This window comes from Ovis canadensis, chromosome 1 (genome assembly GCF_042477335.2).
Source record: "Ovis canadensis isolate MfBH-ARS-UI-01 breed Bighorn chromosome 1, ARS-UI_OviCan_v2, whole genome shotgun sequence".
Taxonomy (NCBI): Eukaryota; Metazoa; Chordata; class Mammalia; order Artiodactyla; family Bovidae; genus Ovis; species Ovis canadensis.
This window is the reverse complement of record NC_091245.1, coordinates 64,048,873-64,066,139: the sequence shown is the minus strand read 5'-3', so window position 1 is coordinate 64,066,139 and position 17,267 is coordinate 64,048,873. Positions and strand designations below refer to the sequence as shown.

General features: G+C 37.0%; 1 protein-coding gene across 4 annotated transcripts in view; it reads left to right on the top strand.

The window, feature by feature from the left end:
• COL24A1 (collagen type XXIV alpha 1 chain) overlaps nt 1–17,267 on the top strand; it is a 392,145-nt gene that overhangs the window by 39,977 nt on the left and 334,901 nt on the right. For all 4 annotated transcript variants that reach the window (XM_069596518.1, XM_069596489.1, XM_069596509.1 and 1 more), the window contains exons 5-6: nt 6,067–6,120; nt 9,017–9,070. In XM_069596518.1, the coding sequence (XP_069452619.1) occupies nt 6,067–6,120; nt 9,017–9,070 (108 nt within the window). The remainder of the gene's footprint in view (nt 1–6,066; nt 6,121–9,016; nt 9,071–17,267) is intronic.

Sequence of the window (17,267 nt, the reverse complement as noted above, 5' to 3'; positions counted from 1 at the left end):
TGATAGGTGAAAGAAACTGTTATATCTTTTATGTAGGAAAACCAGCAAAATAGCTATAATTTATGGAGATTTTTTACCTGTGGCAGGAACTCTGCCATGCCCCTTATGTTCGTTATCTTAGAAAAACTTGATAAGTTTGGTATTATTACCCTCATTTTTCAGGTGAAGAAACTGAAGCCCAGAGTAATTTGTTTGCTTGCTCATAACCACATGCCAATAAATGATAGACCCAGGATTTTGACCCTAGAGGTAGGTTTTCTGCCTCTAAAGGTCAAACTCGTTCACAATATGAGGCTGAATAATGGTAGATAAATGTAAGGCCAGGGTACACCTGTACAGGTTGTAGAGGTCTCAGTTTTCAAACTAATAGTTCTGACTTTATCTTGTTCTCAGTGGGGAATTTTATAGGTTTCTAAGCAGAGGTATGAATAGGGAAGTCAGTCTGTGGCAGTGCCCAGAACAGACAGGAAATTCCTGTTATCATCTGGATGTTAAAAAACTGGGACGTTATCTAGAATGACAGCAGTGAAAATGCAAAGGAAAAGTAGCATTCAGGGGAGATCTTGAGGGAAGGTTTGGTAGAACTAGGAAATTAATTGGACTTAGGGACCAAATGAAAAGAAAGAGGATCAAGGTGGCTCTAAGGTTTTAAGCCTGTGGGTTGAGAGACTGGTGATACCAATATAAAAACCAATAATTAAGACAGGAAGTTGATTTTAGGAGAAGAAACCAAGTTAAAACATTTAAGGTGCTGTTGGCAAATCAGTAAGCTGTTCAAAGAGTTGAAGAAGGTGAAGTGAAAAGAGAAGTCAAAGTAGGGGGGTATAGATTATGGGAGTTTTCCCATCAGTGTTATAGAGTCAAGAAATTTGCAAGGAAAGGACTTGGCATAGAGTCAAGAGCCAAATTGTAAGGAATGTTTGCTTTGTGGTTATAGAAGGAAAAATAAAAAAGCAGAAATGTGACGGGATAGACAGATGGGACAGAAAAATATAGTTAGCGTTAGTCACTCAGTCGTGTCTGACTCTTTGTAACCCCATGGTAGCCTGCCAGGCTCCTCTGTCCATGGAATTCTCCAGGCAAGAATACTGGCGTGGGGAGCCATTCTTTTGTCCAGAGGATCTTCCCGACCCAGGATCAGGATCAAACCCGGGTCTCCTGCATTGCAGGCAGATTCTTTACTGTCTGAGCCACCAGGGAAGCCCATAACACTGTCTCATAAAAGCCAAAGATGAGAGTTTTGAGAAGAAATTGATCAGCGGTGCTGAAAGACTCATAAAAGCCAAAGATGAGAGTTTTGAGAAGAAATTGATCAGCGGTGCTGAAAGACTGAGATAAAGACTGAGAGGAAATCCTTTGGATCTTTTGGTGGGAAAGTTGTTATTGAACTTTGATAACGATTTCAGCATAGTGTAGAAGTCTAAAGGTAAATTTTAGAAAGTGTATGAGAGAGTAAATGGTGATGAAATGATGAACTATGCACTGCTTCTTGAAGTGGATTAAGCCTGAGGACAGCTTGATCTTTCCTAATTGTTGGTGCCTGTCTTTCATCTACATACCCTTGATGTTCTTTTGATATCTTTGAAGTTCATTTCACTAAAGCTATTAGGTTCTGTGTCATTTTTTTCTGGTACTCTTTTGATCTGAGTTTTTTGTTTTGTTTTGTTTTTTACTTACTAAAGAAACATCTCTCCTTATATGCTCAGGTATTTTTCTTATCCATTTTTCTATATTCTTCAGGCACACCAGTATACACATTTTAAAAGTCCTTTGTGATGATAGTATTTATTATCTTCTCTACAATGATGCCCATGTGTTTGCTTTTTTTCCATTTTATTTTATGTAAATTCAGTTAAACTACATCCATATTCCTTGACTGATTTTTTTTTCAGTTGTGGTCAGCTATTATTGCTTCTGATGTGGATTTAGTCTATAATTCTTTCTTATTTTGCTGTTTCAATCTTGAAGCTCTTTTGGCTCACATTTCATTACCTTGGTTGTTATTTTTGTCTTTTATGACTCTGCTTGGAGCTTTTTGTAGAAAAACAGCATCTTGAAATTTTTTGGATTTAAAATGAACTATATGAACTTCTTTCTCTGCATGGAGTTATCCTTTTCTGGTAAAAAATTTTCATTTACTTTTAATTTATGTTTCTGTCCTCACACTCCCCCCAGCCCCTCAAAATGTATAGGTCCCTTGCTGATTTCTTTCTGGTTATCGCTCGTTTTTGAAATAGAGACACCACTGTTTGGGCCACTATGTGTTTTAGCATGGTGTAGGGAGAGACAAAAGGGAGTAATGTGGAGTAGAACACAGCATCAAATTTAAGTTGCTGCCTTCAATGCCATCTTTCAATATGTATTGTATCCTCTACCTAGAAATGTATCTCCTCTCATTTTCATGTGCATGAAGCCCTCTGTATCGATCTAGAAGTGATTTGATGATTTATGCTCTTGTCTTTTACCTCCTCCCTGCACCAGAAATTTCCTGAGGTTAGGAGGTTTGTTGTAGACCATAAAAATGATGGGTTCTTCCTTTTCAGCTCTGTCTTCCTTGCTCTTGGTTGTTTGAACTGGATCTTTGCAGGGTCATGAATTAGATTCCCTGTGGCTTTACCATTCCCTTGAACTTAGCTATTGTCATTAAAGGATCATTGGAATGAACTTTCTGGACTGATATACTGTTAGATATCTGTAGCCTGTCCCAGGTTTGAGGTCTGAGGAGGGTTTTTTGTTTTTAGTCATCTTTCAGCATCTTTCCTTATTCCAAAATGTCTCACTATTTGAAAGATAATTTTCATATTTTGTGGCTTGCGGTTGTGGTTGTTTCTTTGATTCATCGGAGAAGTTTTTTTTCTTTTGGTATTTTTTGTTGCTTTCAGAGGGTTTTTGAGGGAAGGAGAGTAGCTTTAAAAATGTTCTCATTCTGCTATCTTTTATAGAAATTCTCTAGTGGCCCATTTTAGAATGTAAGTTAGATCATGTCGTTTATCTGCTTAAGACTCTTCAGTGACAGGAGAGTATAGCAATTAGAATAAATTAAAAAGTCTTTATCGTGACCCATGCAGTCATATGTCATCTGGCCCCTGTTTTCCTCAGCAACATCATCTTGTTCCACTTTTGCTTACTTCCACTGTTGGCTTTCTTTTAGCTCCTTAATAAGATTGTATTTTTGTTTGTTTTATTTTACTCATGCTGTCATTCATTTTATTCCTATTTTCAAATTTTATTTTCTCCTCTTTCCTCATTCCTCTTCATTTTTTAGGTCTAATTTAGAGCTTCCTCCGAGACACATTCTCTCATAGCACAATATAAATTATGTGCACTCTGTTGATCTCTCTTGGTTGCTTGTTCTTTTCTTCATGTCACTAAATAAAATGCATATTATGTGTTTATTTGTTAGTGGATGTCTTTTTATCTCATTGTCAGCTCCAGGAGGCTTTGATGCTTACTAATGTTTATTGAGTAAGTGAATGAATGAATGAGTGAGTGAACTATAAAAAGAAATTTAGATGCAAGACTTCCAAGATCAACCAGACATTACTCTCTTACAAATATTGGATACATTTGCTTCAGTATATTACCTTGGTAATAATAATATTGTAACTAACATTGAGTACTACATGTGCTCCATGCATACTTTTAAAAAATTGCTCTATAGTTTATGGTTAATTACTCTATATCAGACATAGTTACAAGTATTTTATATACAATAACTTTAATATCCACTATAACATCATCAGTGTTACAAAGATGAGAAAACTAAGTCTTAGTAAGAGTAGCTGACTTGTCTAAGGTCATTCATCAAGTAAATGATTGAAGCATGATCTGACTATAGACTGGATGATTGCCAGGCTTCCCTGATGGCTCAGACAGTAAAGCATCTGCCTACAATGCGGGAGACCTGGGTTTGATCCCTGGGTTGGGAAGATCCCCTGGAGAAGGAAATGGCAACCCACTCTAGTACTCTTGCCTGGAAAATCCCATGGATGGAGGAGCCTGGTAGGCTACAGTCTATGGGGTTGCAAAGAGTCAGACATGACTGAGTGACTTCACTTTCACTTTGGATGATTGCCATAGCATTGCTCTCTAACTGAATTATACTTTCTCTTAATAACTGATAATCTGAAAGTTAAAGTGCCTTTTCTAGCACTTCATTTATAGAAAATAATTCATAAAAAAGTCATATCATATAAAATTGCTTTCCTTCTCTGGTTTCTAGGAAATGCCTATTAATAACTTATTCTCAAAGATATAGAAATAAAAAATTGTGAAGACAAGTTAAAATTTATTTTTACTTATTGCTAATTAATTCAAATATTTTAATCACAGCATAAATATACTTTTTTTCCCCACTTCCACTATCTAATATGAACTGTAATAATTGCTTCTTCAGTGTGAATGTAGTAGTGTTTCTTTTGTCACAAAGTAGCATGTTGGGGCAGTAAACCAAACTAGATATTTTAGTTTTTCATGTAATTTTTTATTTTTAGAGTCTATTTTAGAGGACTTGAAATCATCAGCTGTTAAATTCTGAGGATAAAAGTAGAACCAGAACTAGTTTAAAAAGAGTTTTAATTTTTTAAAAAAATAAGTGAAAGTCAAGTTTTGATGGAAGCCAGTGATACAGTAGTAATTCTCAAAATATTTGAATAGTTCAGGATGGAGAATAGAAATATTACTTTTATGTGGTTGAAAGAGAAATATTACTTTTTTAATTTTAAGGAATACATGAAAGGTTTTTGTTAAGGGGTATAAAAAGGCAAAATAAAAAGGAAAATGGACAGTTTGAAATATACAAAGAACATTAGAAAACTGAAAAAAACTGAAAGAAAGCATCAATAAAGGAGAACATTTCAAAGAGAAAAATGTTACATGACAATGAAGATCAGTAGGTCATGCTATATGTTAATGGTAGGGCTAATATCTTAACCTTGACATGTTTAATATCAAAGTTCATAGTATTTTTACTGGAGTAATGAATGAATGTTTGTAAAACATTGTATATAAATGTAAAACATAGCTATATGTATGCTCTGAGACATCAGGAATAATGCCGTGGCAGCAGAATGCTCAGTAAGAATGAAATGAACAGGCAGATGAATGAATGAAAATGTATTAATCATATCCCAAATGAATATTTATTCCTCTACCAGTTGATTGTTAAAATAAGTTAAAGAAAGATAATATAAGGCATTAATATGTGGAAGCAAAGTAGTAGTTTCCTATTTCTTATTTGAAATATTTCAAAAGTGACATTTAAAGAACTCAAAATACCTTAAAATTGATCTGTTTTTACTTAAAATTGATTTTGTTTTGACAAAGCCATTTAACTCTATTGACCTCTTGGTATGCTGCATTTTGTGTAGGGCAGATATATTACTGAATATACTAGCTCAGCTGGTAAAGAATCCGTCTGTAATGCAGGAGACCTAGGTTCAATCCCTGGGTTGGGAAGATCCCTGGAGAAGGGAATGGCTACCACTCCAGTACGCTGACCTGGAGAATTCCACGGACTGTGTATAGTCCATGGATTCGGAAAGAGTTGGACACAGCTGAGCAACTCACATACTAGAAGGATCTCATTGTAACAGTTTAATACATTACACAGATCTTAGGTATAAGTTGTCTAAAAAAACAAAATGGTCCATGCTTTACTTTTTCAAGGCAAGTCTTCTTTTGAAATGTGTTTGGAAAAAAACCAAAAAAACCTGTAGTTGTTGGTCTCCAAACCCTAAATTGAATTCCTCTTTCAGTAGTAAAAGTAAATTTAGGTAAAAAAACTACCCACAAAACTACTAGTTATGGTCCCTGTAAAAACCAGATACAGTGGCCGTAACCATAAGTCACAGAGTTCCTGATGCCATATCTGACCAGATTAAAGAGGACGTCTGAATTTCAACTCTCCCTCCTGCTGATTGAGGTGAGGGGTTTCATGTTATTTTAAAATCATCATCAGCTAGTAACTGGGGACCAAAAAAGAGCCATGGAGTGAAATCTTCACAAGACTTGTGAGAAACGATGTGTCTGTTCTCTTGTCTAATATCTCAGCATTTGTTTTCTAAGGGTCCCCCTGGCCCGGCAGGCATCCCAGGTCCATCAGGAAAGAGAGGTCCACGGGTAAGTGGATGGGCTCCATTTCTCACTTGCTGTTAGAGTTGGTAGCTTTCCTGTATGCTTTTCCTACTGTTGTACAGTCTGTACTTCCTCTGGAAATCCGCCTGGATTGTCAAACCTAGCCTGGCCTTTGCCGATTCAAGAGAAGCCTGGGAACATGTGCCACTTATTTATTTGAGTGTAAACACCCAGCCAAAGCATTCTCTGTGAACATGCCCCAAAAGATAATCAAATTTGTAGATTCGAGATTGTTTTGGTGCTACTTGTAGCGTTATTCTTAGTTATAAAGTGATCTCATCTGTAGTTGATAGTCCAAGGTGGGGATCATTTACTTTGGGAAATGAAGAAGAGTGGGCAGCCTTAAAACAGTGCATTCCTAAATTACATAGTGGAAAATGTTGGAATTATAAACTAAAAAAAAAATTGTCCAGAGAAAAAAAGCTTCCTCAAGGGTAGCAGTAGTTTTTCACATTAAACAGGTCCAACAAAAGATTTATTGCTGTGTTAGGATTCATTTCTTTCAAACCTCAAAAAAAAAAAAAGTGGACTTTTACTAACAGAAATTCTTTGAAGAGCTAGAAAAGGAATTATGATTGTATGTTATAAAGACAAATGTAAATACCATATACAATCCACTTTCATTCCTAATTTTTGCTTATCATATAAACAAATTAATCTAAAACTCACCCTAAAATGCTAATTTAAATGGTCCATATTCACATCAAGCTCTTGTTGATGTGAGGCTCAAGATGAATGCTTACTCTGCTCTAGCTGTTTAACATTTCTTTTCTTTCTCTATACTTGATGACCTACCACATTCCTCTCAAGAGTGTTTTCTAAACTTCTTCACTCTCCTCCAGCCAGCAAACCATTTCTGTCCTCCCCCTTCTCTGTCAGGAGACCCTGGATTTTGCTTTCTGAGGGACTGAGTTCCCCTTTGCATTAATTATATTCCCTCTCCATTGCTAAGGCTGTTCTTCCACAACTTAACCTTTTCTATCCCTAGATTTTATCTTATTTGGCAACAAACAGCAAATTATTATCTTTTTTTTTTTTAAGTACGAGACTTTCACTGATGCTAATTTTTCCTAAAGTTATTGTCCTTGCTCACTCTTGCACTAATGAGCTCTGTGGAATACTTTATACCCATTGGTCCCACATCTACATCAACAAATCATTTGTTAATCCTCATAAATTTTCCCACCTACTTTATTGAAAAATTTATTTTTGAAGACTACACAAATGAGTGAAAGTGAAAGTGAAGTCACTCAGTTGTGTCCGACTCTTTGTGACCCCATGGACCATAACCTACTAGGCTCCCCTGTCCATGGGATTCTCCAGGCAAGAGTACCGGAGTGGGCTGCCGTTTCCTTCTCCAACACAAATGAGAGGTCATGAAATCTAATATTTTCCCTTAGTTTTCATCTTGCTAGATATACTTTCCATGTTTGTATTGCTATCATTCCTCCCCCTTCTGAAACACGATGCTTTATTAATTCAGAAGTGAAAAAAACCAGATAAATATGAAGTATTTCTGTGTTAAGATAGAGATATAACTGAAGGAAGAGTCTTCCCTCATAGTTCAGTTGGTAAAGAATCTGCATGCAGTGCAGGAGACCGGGTTCAATCCCTGGATCAGGAAGATCCCCTGGAGGAGGAAATGAAAACCCACTCCAGTATTCTTGCCTGGGAAATCCTAGGGACAGAGGAGCCTAGTAGGCTACAGTCCATGGGGTTGCAAGAGTTGGACATGACTTAGCAACTAAACCACTACATAGCCAAAGGGTACAGAGGTGGGTACCAAGCCCAAATGAGTATAGACGCGTTGGAGACCTGAAAGGCTTCCTGGGGATGAATCCTTGTTCTTCTATTTGCTGGTTGTATGAACCTAAGTTTACCCATTTGTAAAGGGGAATAAATAACCACCCTGCAGGATTGTTATATGGATTAGTAATAATAATAATAAAATAAAGCAGTAACAGTTCCTTGGATATGGTAGGTATTTAGTAAATAGAAGCAGTTATTGAATTCAAATGGACAAATACCACTTTTTTCTTACATTCCCCACACTGCATGGCTTGTGGGATCTCAGTTCCCCAACCAGGGATTAAAACTGGACCACAGGCACTGAAAGCACCAGATTCTAACCACTGGATCACCAGGGAATTCCCTAAATTGACAGATATTCATTGGGAATCTGATATGTGCTAAGTATTACACTGGTGATATTAAAAACAGCTGCTTTTCAAAGAATTTATAATCCTAGAACTAAACAGCACATGTCATGAAGAAGTTAAAATAGCAATAAAATATTAATAGAATTGTCCCAAGGCAACATATAATTAGTTGCAAAATAATTTTGTATGCAGCAGTTTCTGTGGGATTGAGTGGGAAAGAGAAATCACCTCATGCTAGCCAGGATTTTAAAGTGGTATCTCAGTTGACACTTGAACATGATTTGAGCAGGTGTAGGAGAGGCATGGTTAAATGAGGTAAGTCTTAAGGCACGCATCATAGCATAAACAAAACCCAAGTGCAGAAAGGGTTACCGGATGTTGAGAGGAGAGTAAAACAATTGCACTTTGTTATTTTTGGGCTTCTTACTCTGCACAACTTTTAGAAGTAGCGCTGAGCAATGTGGCTGGAGATAAGAGGTGATAAATAAGGGACATAAATACCTCAAAGCAGTGTTTTGAAGCAAAAAACAGAAACCGCAGTTCTGCTCTGTAATTGGTGTCTTTTCTAAGACTGAAATATCCAAGACCTCAGAAGAGATAATGAGCTTTGTAAAATAACATATCCATTTTAATGAATCATGTAATATTTATTTGAATGTTATAATAAACACTTACTTGTATCTAGATCTAAGAATGATCTGAATTTTTTTTTCTATTTGTAGGGCATACCAGGGCCACATGGAAATCCTGGGTTACCTGGATTACCAGGTCCAAAGGTGAGTGCTTTGAATATCATGTGATTTTCAGCACATTGCTAAAGAAGGTCTTTAACTTTTAAAGTCAACCTTGGAATATTAGGGATCTCTGTCATCTCCAGAGCATGAATCTTCAGCAAGATTGTCATAGGGTGGCAGATGGCCAGGTTCCTTGAGAGCCCACCACGCTTGGATTTATAAATAGCTAGTGGTAAAGGCAAGTATGGCCCTGCTTTGATATTCCAGACTTTGTTGTCAAAATATGATGGCAATACATGGAAACCTCTGCAGTGTACAGATTATGATTTGAGTAATTGACCTTAAGTCAAGACTATTTTAATGTATAAATAAATAGTGAGGAAATAAAACATCATTTATTTCCCTGTTTCATACTTCTCTAATATTTTCACTTGAAAAAGGTCTATGAGGATAATGCTTATAGGATATACTCATATTTTTATGAAAACAACTAACCTGAAAACCTGTAAAAATATGAACATACAGAGTTGTATGATAGTAGTGTGACAGATAGTAGTATGTTGCTGCTGCTGCTGCTGCGAAGTCGCTTCAGTCATGTCTGTTTAAACAGATGAAAGTATATATACCAGGCTGGTTACCTTCATAGCAGGTATGGAACTGGAAATATAAGTAAATATACATATCTATACACACACATGTACATGTGTATGTAAGCATTAGGGTTTTTGGTTGCCAGTAACATCACGAATATTTCAGGGTCATTAATAACCACTCTGCTTATTAATTATCTCACTCAAAAGTAATCAAATAGCTGTTACCATACAGATAAAGATTAAGATAGGATAGAGCTTAAGGACACAGGTTTTGGAGTCTAACTGATTTGGATTCAAGGTTTAGCCGTCTTGATTAGTATATACTGTGTTTAGTCGTGTCTGACTCTCTGTGACCTCATAGACTGTAGCCTGTCAGGCTCCTCTGTCCATGGAGATTCTCCAGGCAAGAATGCTATAGTGGGTTGCCGTTTCTTTCTCCAGAGGATCTTCCCAACCCAGGGATTGATCCAGGTCTCCCACATTGCAGGTGAATTCTCTACCATCTGAGCCACCAGGAAAGCCCCTTGATTTGTATGACTAGAAACAAATTACTTGCTTTGCCCCTTTAAGCTTAATTTTCTTCTCCAAAACAGGGAAAACCATAGTATGTCCTCATAGGGCTGGAGTGAAGGCTAAATAAATTGTGAGCAAAGCCCTTAACAGAGCTAACACGTCATAAGTAATACCATTATTAATAAGTAATAATGACTCCCTCAGTTTCTCATCAATCTCAACAACTTTTTGAGTTTAATAAAATGTCTCAGAAAAAAAGCTTTTAACTACTGGATGTGTACGAGATAAAAGACAAATGCCTTCTGAAGAAATTAGAATTTTGTTTTTAAATTTGTGATTCTCTAGCCCGCCAAGCTTTCTCTGGGAACTTCAAGGATATTTAGACTAGTGGAAGGCTAGTGTGGTTGTAAAGACCCAGCTCATGTTCCTCCACAGAGCTCAGGTCCTAGGGGACTTGCCAACCTACTAACAGCCTCATCTCCACAACTCGACGGAAGACAGAATAGAGGTGGGGTTTCCACATGCCTTGTGTCATCCTTCTCTTTTCCTGCCTCAGCCAATAACAAACATATACCTGAAGAAACAAAAAAGATGGAGAATAGGGTGGGGAGAGATGACGGAAATAGTGGAAAGCCTTTGATTTCATTGACTTCTTAAAATGTGTGTACTTAGGAGAAAATACTTGAGAAAATGACGTCTGTGTCTGAAAAATTACCTTTGTCCAAATATTAAAAACCGAGTATTTTTCAGTGTTGACTAATATGAGTGTGTGCCTTCAATAAAATGTTCTAGGAGAGATGAAGTCTTAATCTCAAGATTTCTCTTTAATATCATACCTAGTAATATAAATATAATTTTGACTATAACTATTTACCAATAACATATTTTATGAACCCCTATATTAGGGATTTTGTAAGCTCTACTTAAAATTTGCAAGCAATTAACTGAACCTCTTGGGAACTTAATCATATAAACCTGAATATTAGTCTTAGTTTATATTTAAATTTAATAATTTGATAACCATCTTTCAAAATAGCCAAAACTGACCATGATTTGTTTTAACTGCACATATTTGTGGGGATAGTAGATTGGACTTCCCTGGTGGCTCAGACGGTAAAACGCCTGCCTACAATGCAGGAGACCCGGGTTCAATCCCTGGGTCAGGAAGATCTCTTGGAGAAGGAAATGGCAACCCACTCCAGTATTCTTGCCTGGAAAATCCCATGGATGGTGGAACCTGGTAGGCTATAGTCCATGGGGTCACAAAGAGTCGGCCATGACTGAGCGACTTCACTTTCACTTTTCACTTTCAGGCATTGGAGAAGGAAATGGCAACCCACTCCAGTGTTCTTGCTTGGAGAATCCCAGGAACAGGGGAGCCTGGTGGGCTGCCATCTATGGGGTCGCACAGAGTCAGACACGACTGAATTGACTAAGCAGCAGCAGCAGCTTAGCAAAACTAGTAGTGTGGTTTATGAAACCAATTTTCCTAGGTATTTAACATTTTAAAGTAATACACGCTTTAAAGTAATCAGGATTAATAGAACATTCAAGTTTTATACTTTGTAATCCTCTCATAGTATTTATTCAAGACAATGCAATAAATATGCAGATTTCATGCTCTCAAGGATAGATTTTGACATGTAATCACAGGATTTATTTTCCTTTGAGAACAAAGATCCCTTTTAGGTTAATGGGTTTTACAGTATTAAGACATTTTCAGAATTTTTCTCTTTTCAGTTATTATTTAGCAAGAATAACATAGAATTATTGTTCTCTAAGAAAATTATATAAAAAATCTTGTCACTTGTATAAGAAATTGCACATTTCAAAAGCGGTTACCTGAACCTTTGAAAAGACCAAATTAAGATAATTGCAATTATAGAGAGATTTAACTGCAATGGAAAATGCAGTGTATTATGAAATGTTTATACAGTCATATTTGGATTAATATATTTTATAAAAATTGTTAGAACTGATATCAACCAGACAGGGTTCTTGGCCTTAACCAGTCAATAGAAATTTCAGATTCCTTATGTGGGGTGAGGAAATGGGTGTGTTCAGGGGTTGGACCAGAGGGTTGGCTTAGATGTTTTCTCACCCCTTTGGTGGTGTTGTGTATAGTGAAAAAGTGAAAGTGAAAGTCCCTCAGTCATGGGCTATACAGTCCTCATGGACTGTACAGTCCATGGAATTCTCCAGGCCAGAATACTGGAATGGGTGTAGCTGTTCCCTTCTCCAGAGGATCTTCCCAACCCAGGGATTGAACCCAGGTCTACCGCATTGCAGGTGGATTCCTTACCAGCTGAGCCACCAGGGAAGCCTAAGAATACTGGAGTAGGTAGCCTATCCATTTTCCAGGGCATCTTCCTGACCCACAAATTGAACTGGGGTCTCCTGCATTGGAGGTTGCATATAGAGGTATATGCAATGCATTGCTTTTGCTCTGACCCCCTGTTTTGGCTCTCAGCTCTTCAGAAGCGGCAGTTGGGTGTTGGTTTTTTTTTGTTTGGTCTTTTCATTTGTTTGTCCAGAGATGCAACTTTTACTGAAAATATAATATTTATTATTTGTTACATAAAATAAAAAGTCTATGTCTCTTAAGAATGAATATACCTTAAGATAGTATAGAAATATGTTCTGTTTATGAGGCTATTTTAAAGTTTATAAGAATAAAGCTTATTTTGCAAACATACTCTAGATTGATGCAAAATCTAGCATTTTATTTTCTGTTATACTTTTACAATTAAGTTAGTATTTACCATAAAGGACAAAGAATGTGAACTTATATTTGGTGGTTCTCAACTCTGTTCAAGCAAAATAAGTTTTCACATATTTGTCTTCCTTAATAGATTCTGAGTTATTTGAATGCAGGGGCCAGATCTTACCCCTCTTTGCCTTTGTATCTATCCCAGTGCCTAGCATGTGTTGGGCATTCTATAAATGTTAAACTGAAGTAATAAATAGATAATGTTAGTAATAAGGCACTGGCATCATAAGGGAATAAGAACTAGCACTTACTGAGCATCTAGCATCAGTTGACAGTATTTTACGTTTGCCATCTCATTCAATTCCACTTCAATTAAGAGTACTATTCAGAGCAGGCTTTATTACCTTCTGCTTTCCATAGAAGAAAACATATTCAGAGAAGTAAGTACTTAACCAAGGTAACACAGTTTAACTGGCATCAGAATTAGATCTGTTTTACTCTTTACCCTACACCTATTTGTCTCTACTAGCATAGTGAGTGGTTCACTATGAACCTTGAATGTATGAAACAGCACCTTAAGGAGGAAAGATGAGGGTGGGGTAACCTAGTGTAATGAAAGACTTTCTGAATTCATTCAGTAATAGTAACAAAATATGTCCATTCCAAGTTTCCAGCTAATCCTTTGGATGCTAATAATATATAAACACCATAAAGAGTGAAACTGAACTCTCATCCCTTAGAACTGTGTTGTTAGATTGCTAAATAGTAGAAGAACAAAATACCACACAAAAATTTTGTGGGTATGTAACATTTTCCAGCAATATTAAGACTAATTTAAAATAGAGGTAAACTATTGAGTTCTTTAGCTGAAATCAGTAGACTTGTGGTAGAAATACTGTCTTTCTAAGAAAAAAATCTTTCTAAAAAAATATCAAGTGAATTCTGCTTCTCTGTTTGCTAGAGAGAAGGGCTTTTTTCTTGCCACCAAATACCATCTAGGTCCACAGTTCATCATATTTACTTATTTAATATAACCTTTATTTGTAGGGTGCTAGAAATTCTTATTACTATTAATTAATACATGATCAATTATGCAGTAGATCTTCAGACATGAATCTAAATGAAGAATCTAGATCTTCTATTTGCAGTTCTAGTCCAGGCAATCTATTTTTGTCCAGATAATTTCTTTCCCCAAAATGCTTCTTAAAGGCTACTTTAAAACTTCCCATGAATGTTAATTAGTAGCATATATTACTTTAGTCAAATTCAATAGCTCCTTCAAATTTAATCCCATTCAATGAAAACATCTAACCTTAGTAAGCTGCTATTAACAGTGTCCTGTTAGTATTGGCTTGGCCAAAATGTTCATTTGGGATTTTCTTTTAAGGTCTTATGGAAAAATCTGCAAGAAGTTTTTGGCCAACTCAATAATATTAAATGAAATGCTATTAATTAATAATATTAAATATTGAATTCCAAAGAGTATATCTTTGTGCTATACTTTATTTCTGGTTTTGGCCCTCTGTTCCCATGTTTCTGTCATGCTCGCATTTTCCTTTCTTGTGAATTAAATAAATATGTTAAGTATAGATGCTGACCCATTCTAAGAACTTTTTTACAGAGTCAGATTGCTATGAAGAGTTTTCAATCCAACATTCTGACAATGTAAAGTATGATAAAATGTGAAGACTGAGGTGCTCCTGTTGTTCTGTACAACATAAGGACCTTTATGTAAAGGACCAGACAAATATGACAAATACATTAAATTTTTTTCCTTCTAGCCATCAAAGACTATTAGGGTCACATCAAAAGGATTCAGAAGGCCATCTGAAAAGCTTCTACTAGTCAAAGATTGGTATAATTTGAATATCATTAAGAATATTAAAAAAAAAAGAATATTAACTGTAGTGGATTAAGTCACATCAAATATCTCTAAATCCATGAGTTTACTCTGTAGCTAAGAACAGAGAAGCCCTCACTGGTCACCTTTAGAGGATGCTAGGGAATTGCATCTATGAGATTGTATATTCAACAATTCAGTTCAAATCTGACACTAACTACCCCAAGCTAGTGTCAGACTCCACAGATTTAGGGGCTCCATCCCACGTGACTCCCCACATTTGAGATGCTAACGGAACACTTGTGCCTGGCTGACTACATGTCCAGGGCTTCCCACAATCTCTTCCTTTCCCAGGTTTGATATTTTGCTGGAATAGCTCACAGAACTCAGGAAAACATTTTAATAAGGCTTACCAATTTATTATTAAAAAATAGAACTCAAATAACTGAAAGGTAGAGATGCATAGAGCAAAATATGGAGAATAGAAGCCTAGATCTCCCATGCCTTTCCCAGGTACGTCATGCTCCCAGTGTGTTCACCTACTGGAAGCTCTTGGAATGTTGTTAAGAGTTTTTATACTAAATCTCTACCACCCCCTCCTGTCTCTGGAGGTGAGGGAGGAGATGGGGCTAAATTTTACTACCCTCTAATCGCTTGTTTGCCTTTCTGGTGACTAGTTCCCATCCTGAAGCTACCTGGCTCCCTTTCTCCAGTCACCTCATTAGCATAAGCTCAGATCAAAAAGGGCTTGTTATGAATAACAAAAAGCACTCCTACAGCTCAGGAAATTCCAAGGGTTTTAGGATCTTTGTGCCAGGAACCAGGGCCAAAGACAAAATGTATACTTTTAGAATGTGGTCCACTGGAGAAGGGAATGGCAAACCACTTTAGTATTCTTGCCTTGAGGGCCCCACGAACAATATGAAAGGCAAAAAGATAGGACACTGAAAGATGAACTCCCCATGTTGGTAGGTGCCCAATATGCTACTGGAGATCAATGGAGAAATAACTCCAGAAAGAATGAAGAGATGGAGCCAAAGCAAAAAACAACACCCATTTGTGCATGTGACTGGTGATGGAAGCAAGGTCTGATGCTGTAAAGAGCAATATTGCATAGGAACCTGAAATATTAGGCCTGTGAATCAAGGCAAATTGGAAATGATCAAATAGGAGATGGCAAGAGTGAGCGAACATCAACATTTTAGGAATCAGTGAACAAACATGGACTAGAATGGGTGAATTTAACTCAGATGACCATTATATCTACTACTGTGGGCAAGAATCCCTTAGAAGAAATGGAGTAGCCATCATAGTCAACAAAAGAGTCCAAAATGCAGTATTTGGATGCAATCTCAAAAATGACAGAATGATCTCTATTAATTTCCAAGGTAAACCATTCAGTATCACGGCAATTCAAGTCTATGCCCCAACCAGTAATGCCGAAGAAGCTGAAGCTGAATGGTTCTATGAAGACCTACAAGACCTTCTAGAACGAACACCCCCCAAAGATGTCCTTTTCATTATAGGGGACTGGAATGCAAAAGTAGGAAGTCAAGAAACACCTGGGGTAACAGGCAAATTTGGCCTTGGAGTACAGAGTGAAGCAGGGCCAAGGCTAACAGAGTTTTGCCACAAGAACACACTGATCATAGCAAACACCCTCTTCCAACAACACAAGAGAAGACTGTACACGTGGACATCACCATATGGTCAACACCAAAATCAGACTGGTTATATTCTTAGCAGCCAACAAAACCGGGAGCTGACTGTGGCTCATGAACCCCTTATTGCCAAATTCAGACTTAAATTAAGGAAAGTAGGGAAAACTACAGACCATTCAGGTATGACCTAAATCAAATCCCTAACGATTATATCTACTACTGTGGGCAGGAATCCCTTAGAAGAAATGGAGTAGCCATCATGGAAAACAAGAGTCCGAAATGCAGTACTTGGATGCAGTCTCAAAAACGACAGAATGATCTCTATTCATTTCCAAGGCAAACCATTCAATATCACGGTAATCCAAGCCTATGCCCCAACTGTGGCTCAGATCCATGAACTCCTTATTGCCAAATTCAGACTTAAATTGAAGAAAATAGGGAAAAGCATTAGACCATTCAGGTATGACCTAAATCAAATCCCTTATGATTATACAGTAGAAGTGAGAAATAGATTTAAGGGGCCAGACCTGATAGACAGAGTGCCTGAGGAACTATGGAATGAGGTCCGTGACATTGTACAGGAAACAGGGATCAAGACCATCCCCATGGAAAAGAAATGCAAAAAGGAAAAATGGCTGTCTGGGGAGGCCTTACAAATAGCTGTAAAAAGAAGAGAAGCAAAAAGCAAAGGAGAAAAGGAAAGATAAAAGCATCTGAATGCAGAGTTTCAAAGAATAGCAAGGAGAGATAAGAAAGCCTTCCTCAGCGATCAATGCAAAGAAATAGAGGAAAACAACAGAATGGGAAAGACTAGAGATCTCGTCAAGAAAATTAGAGACACCAAGGGAACATTTCATGCAAAGATGGGCTCGATAAAGGAAAGAAATGGTATGGACCTAACAGAAGCAGAAGATATTAAGAA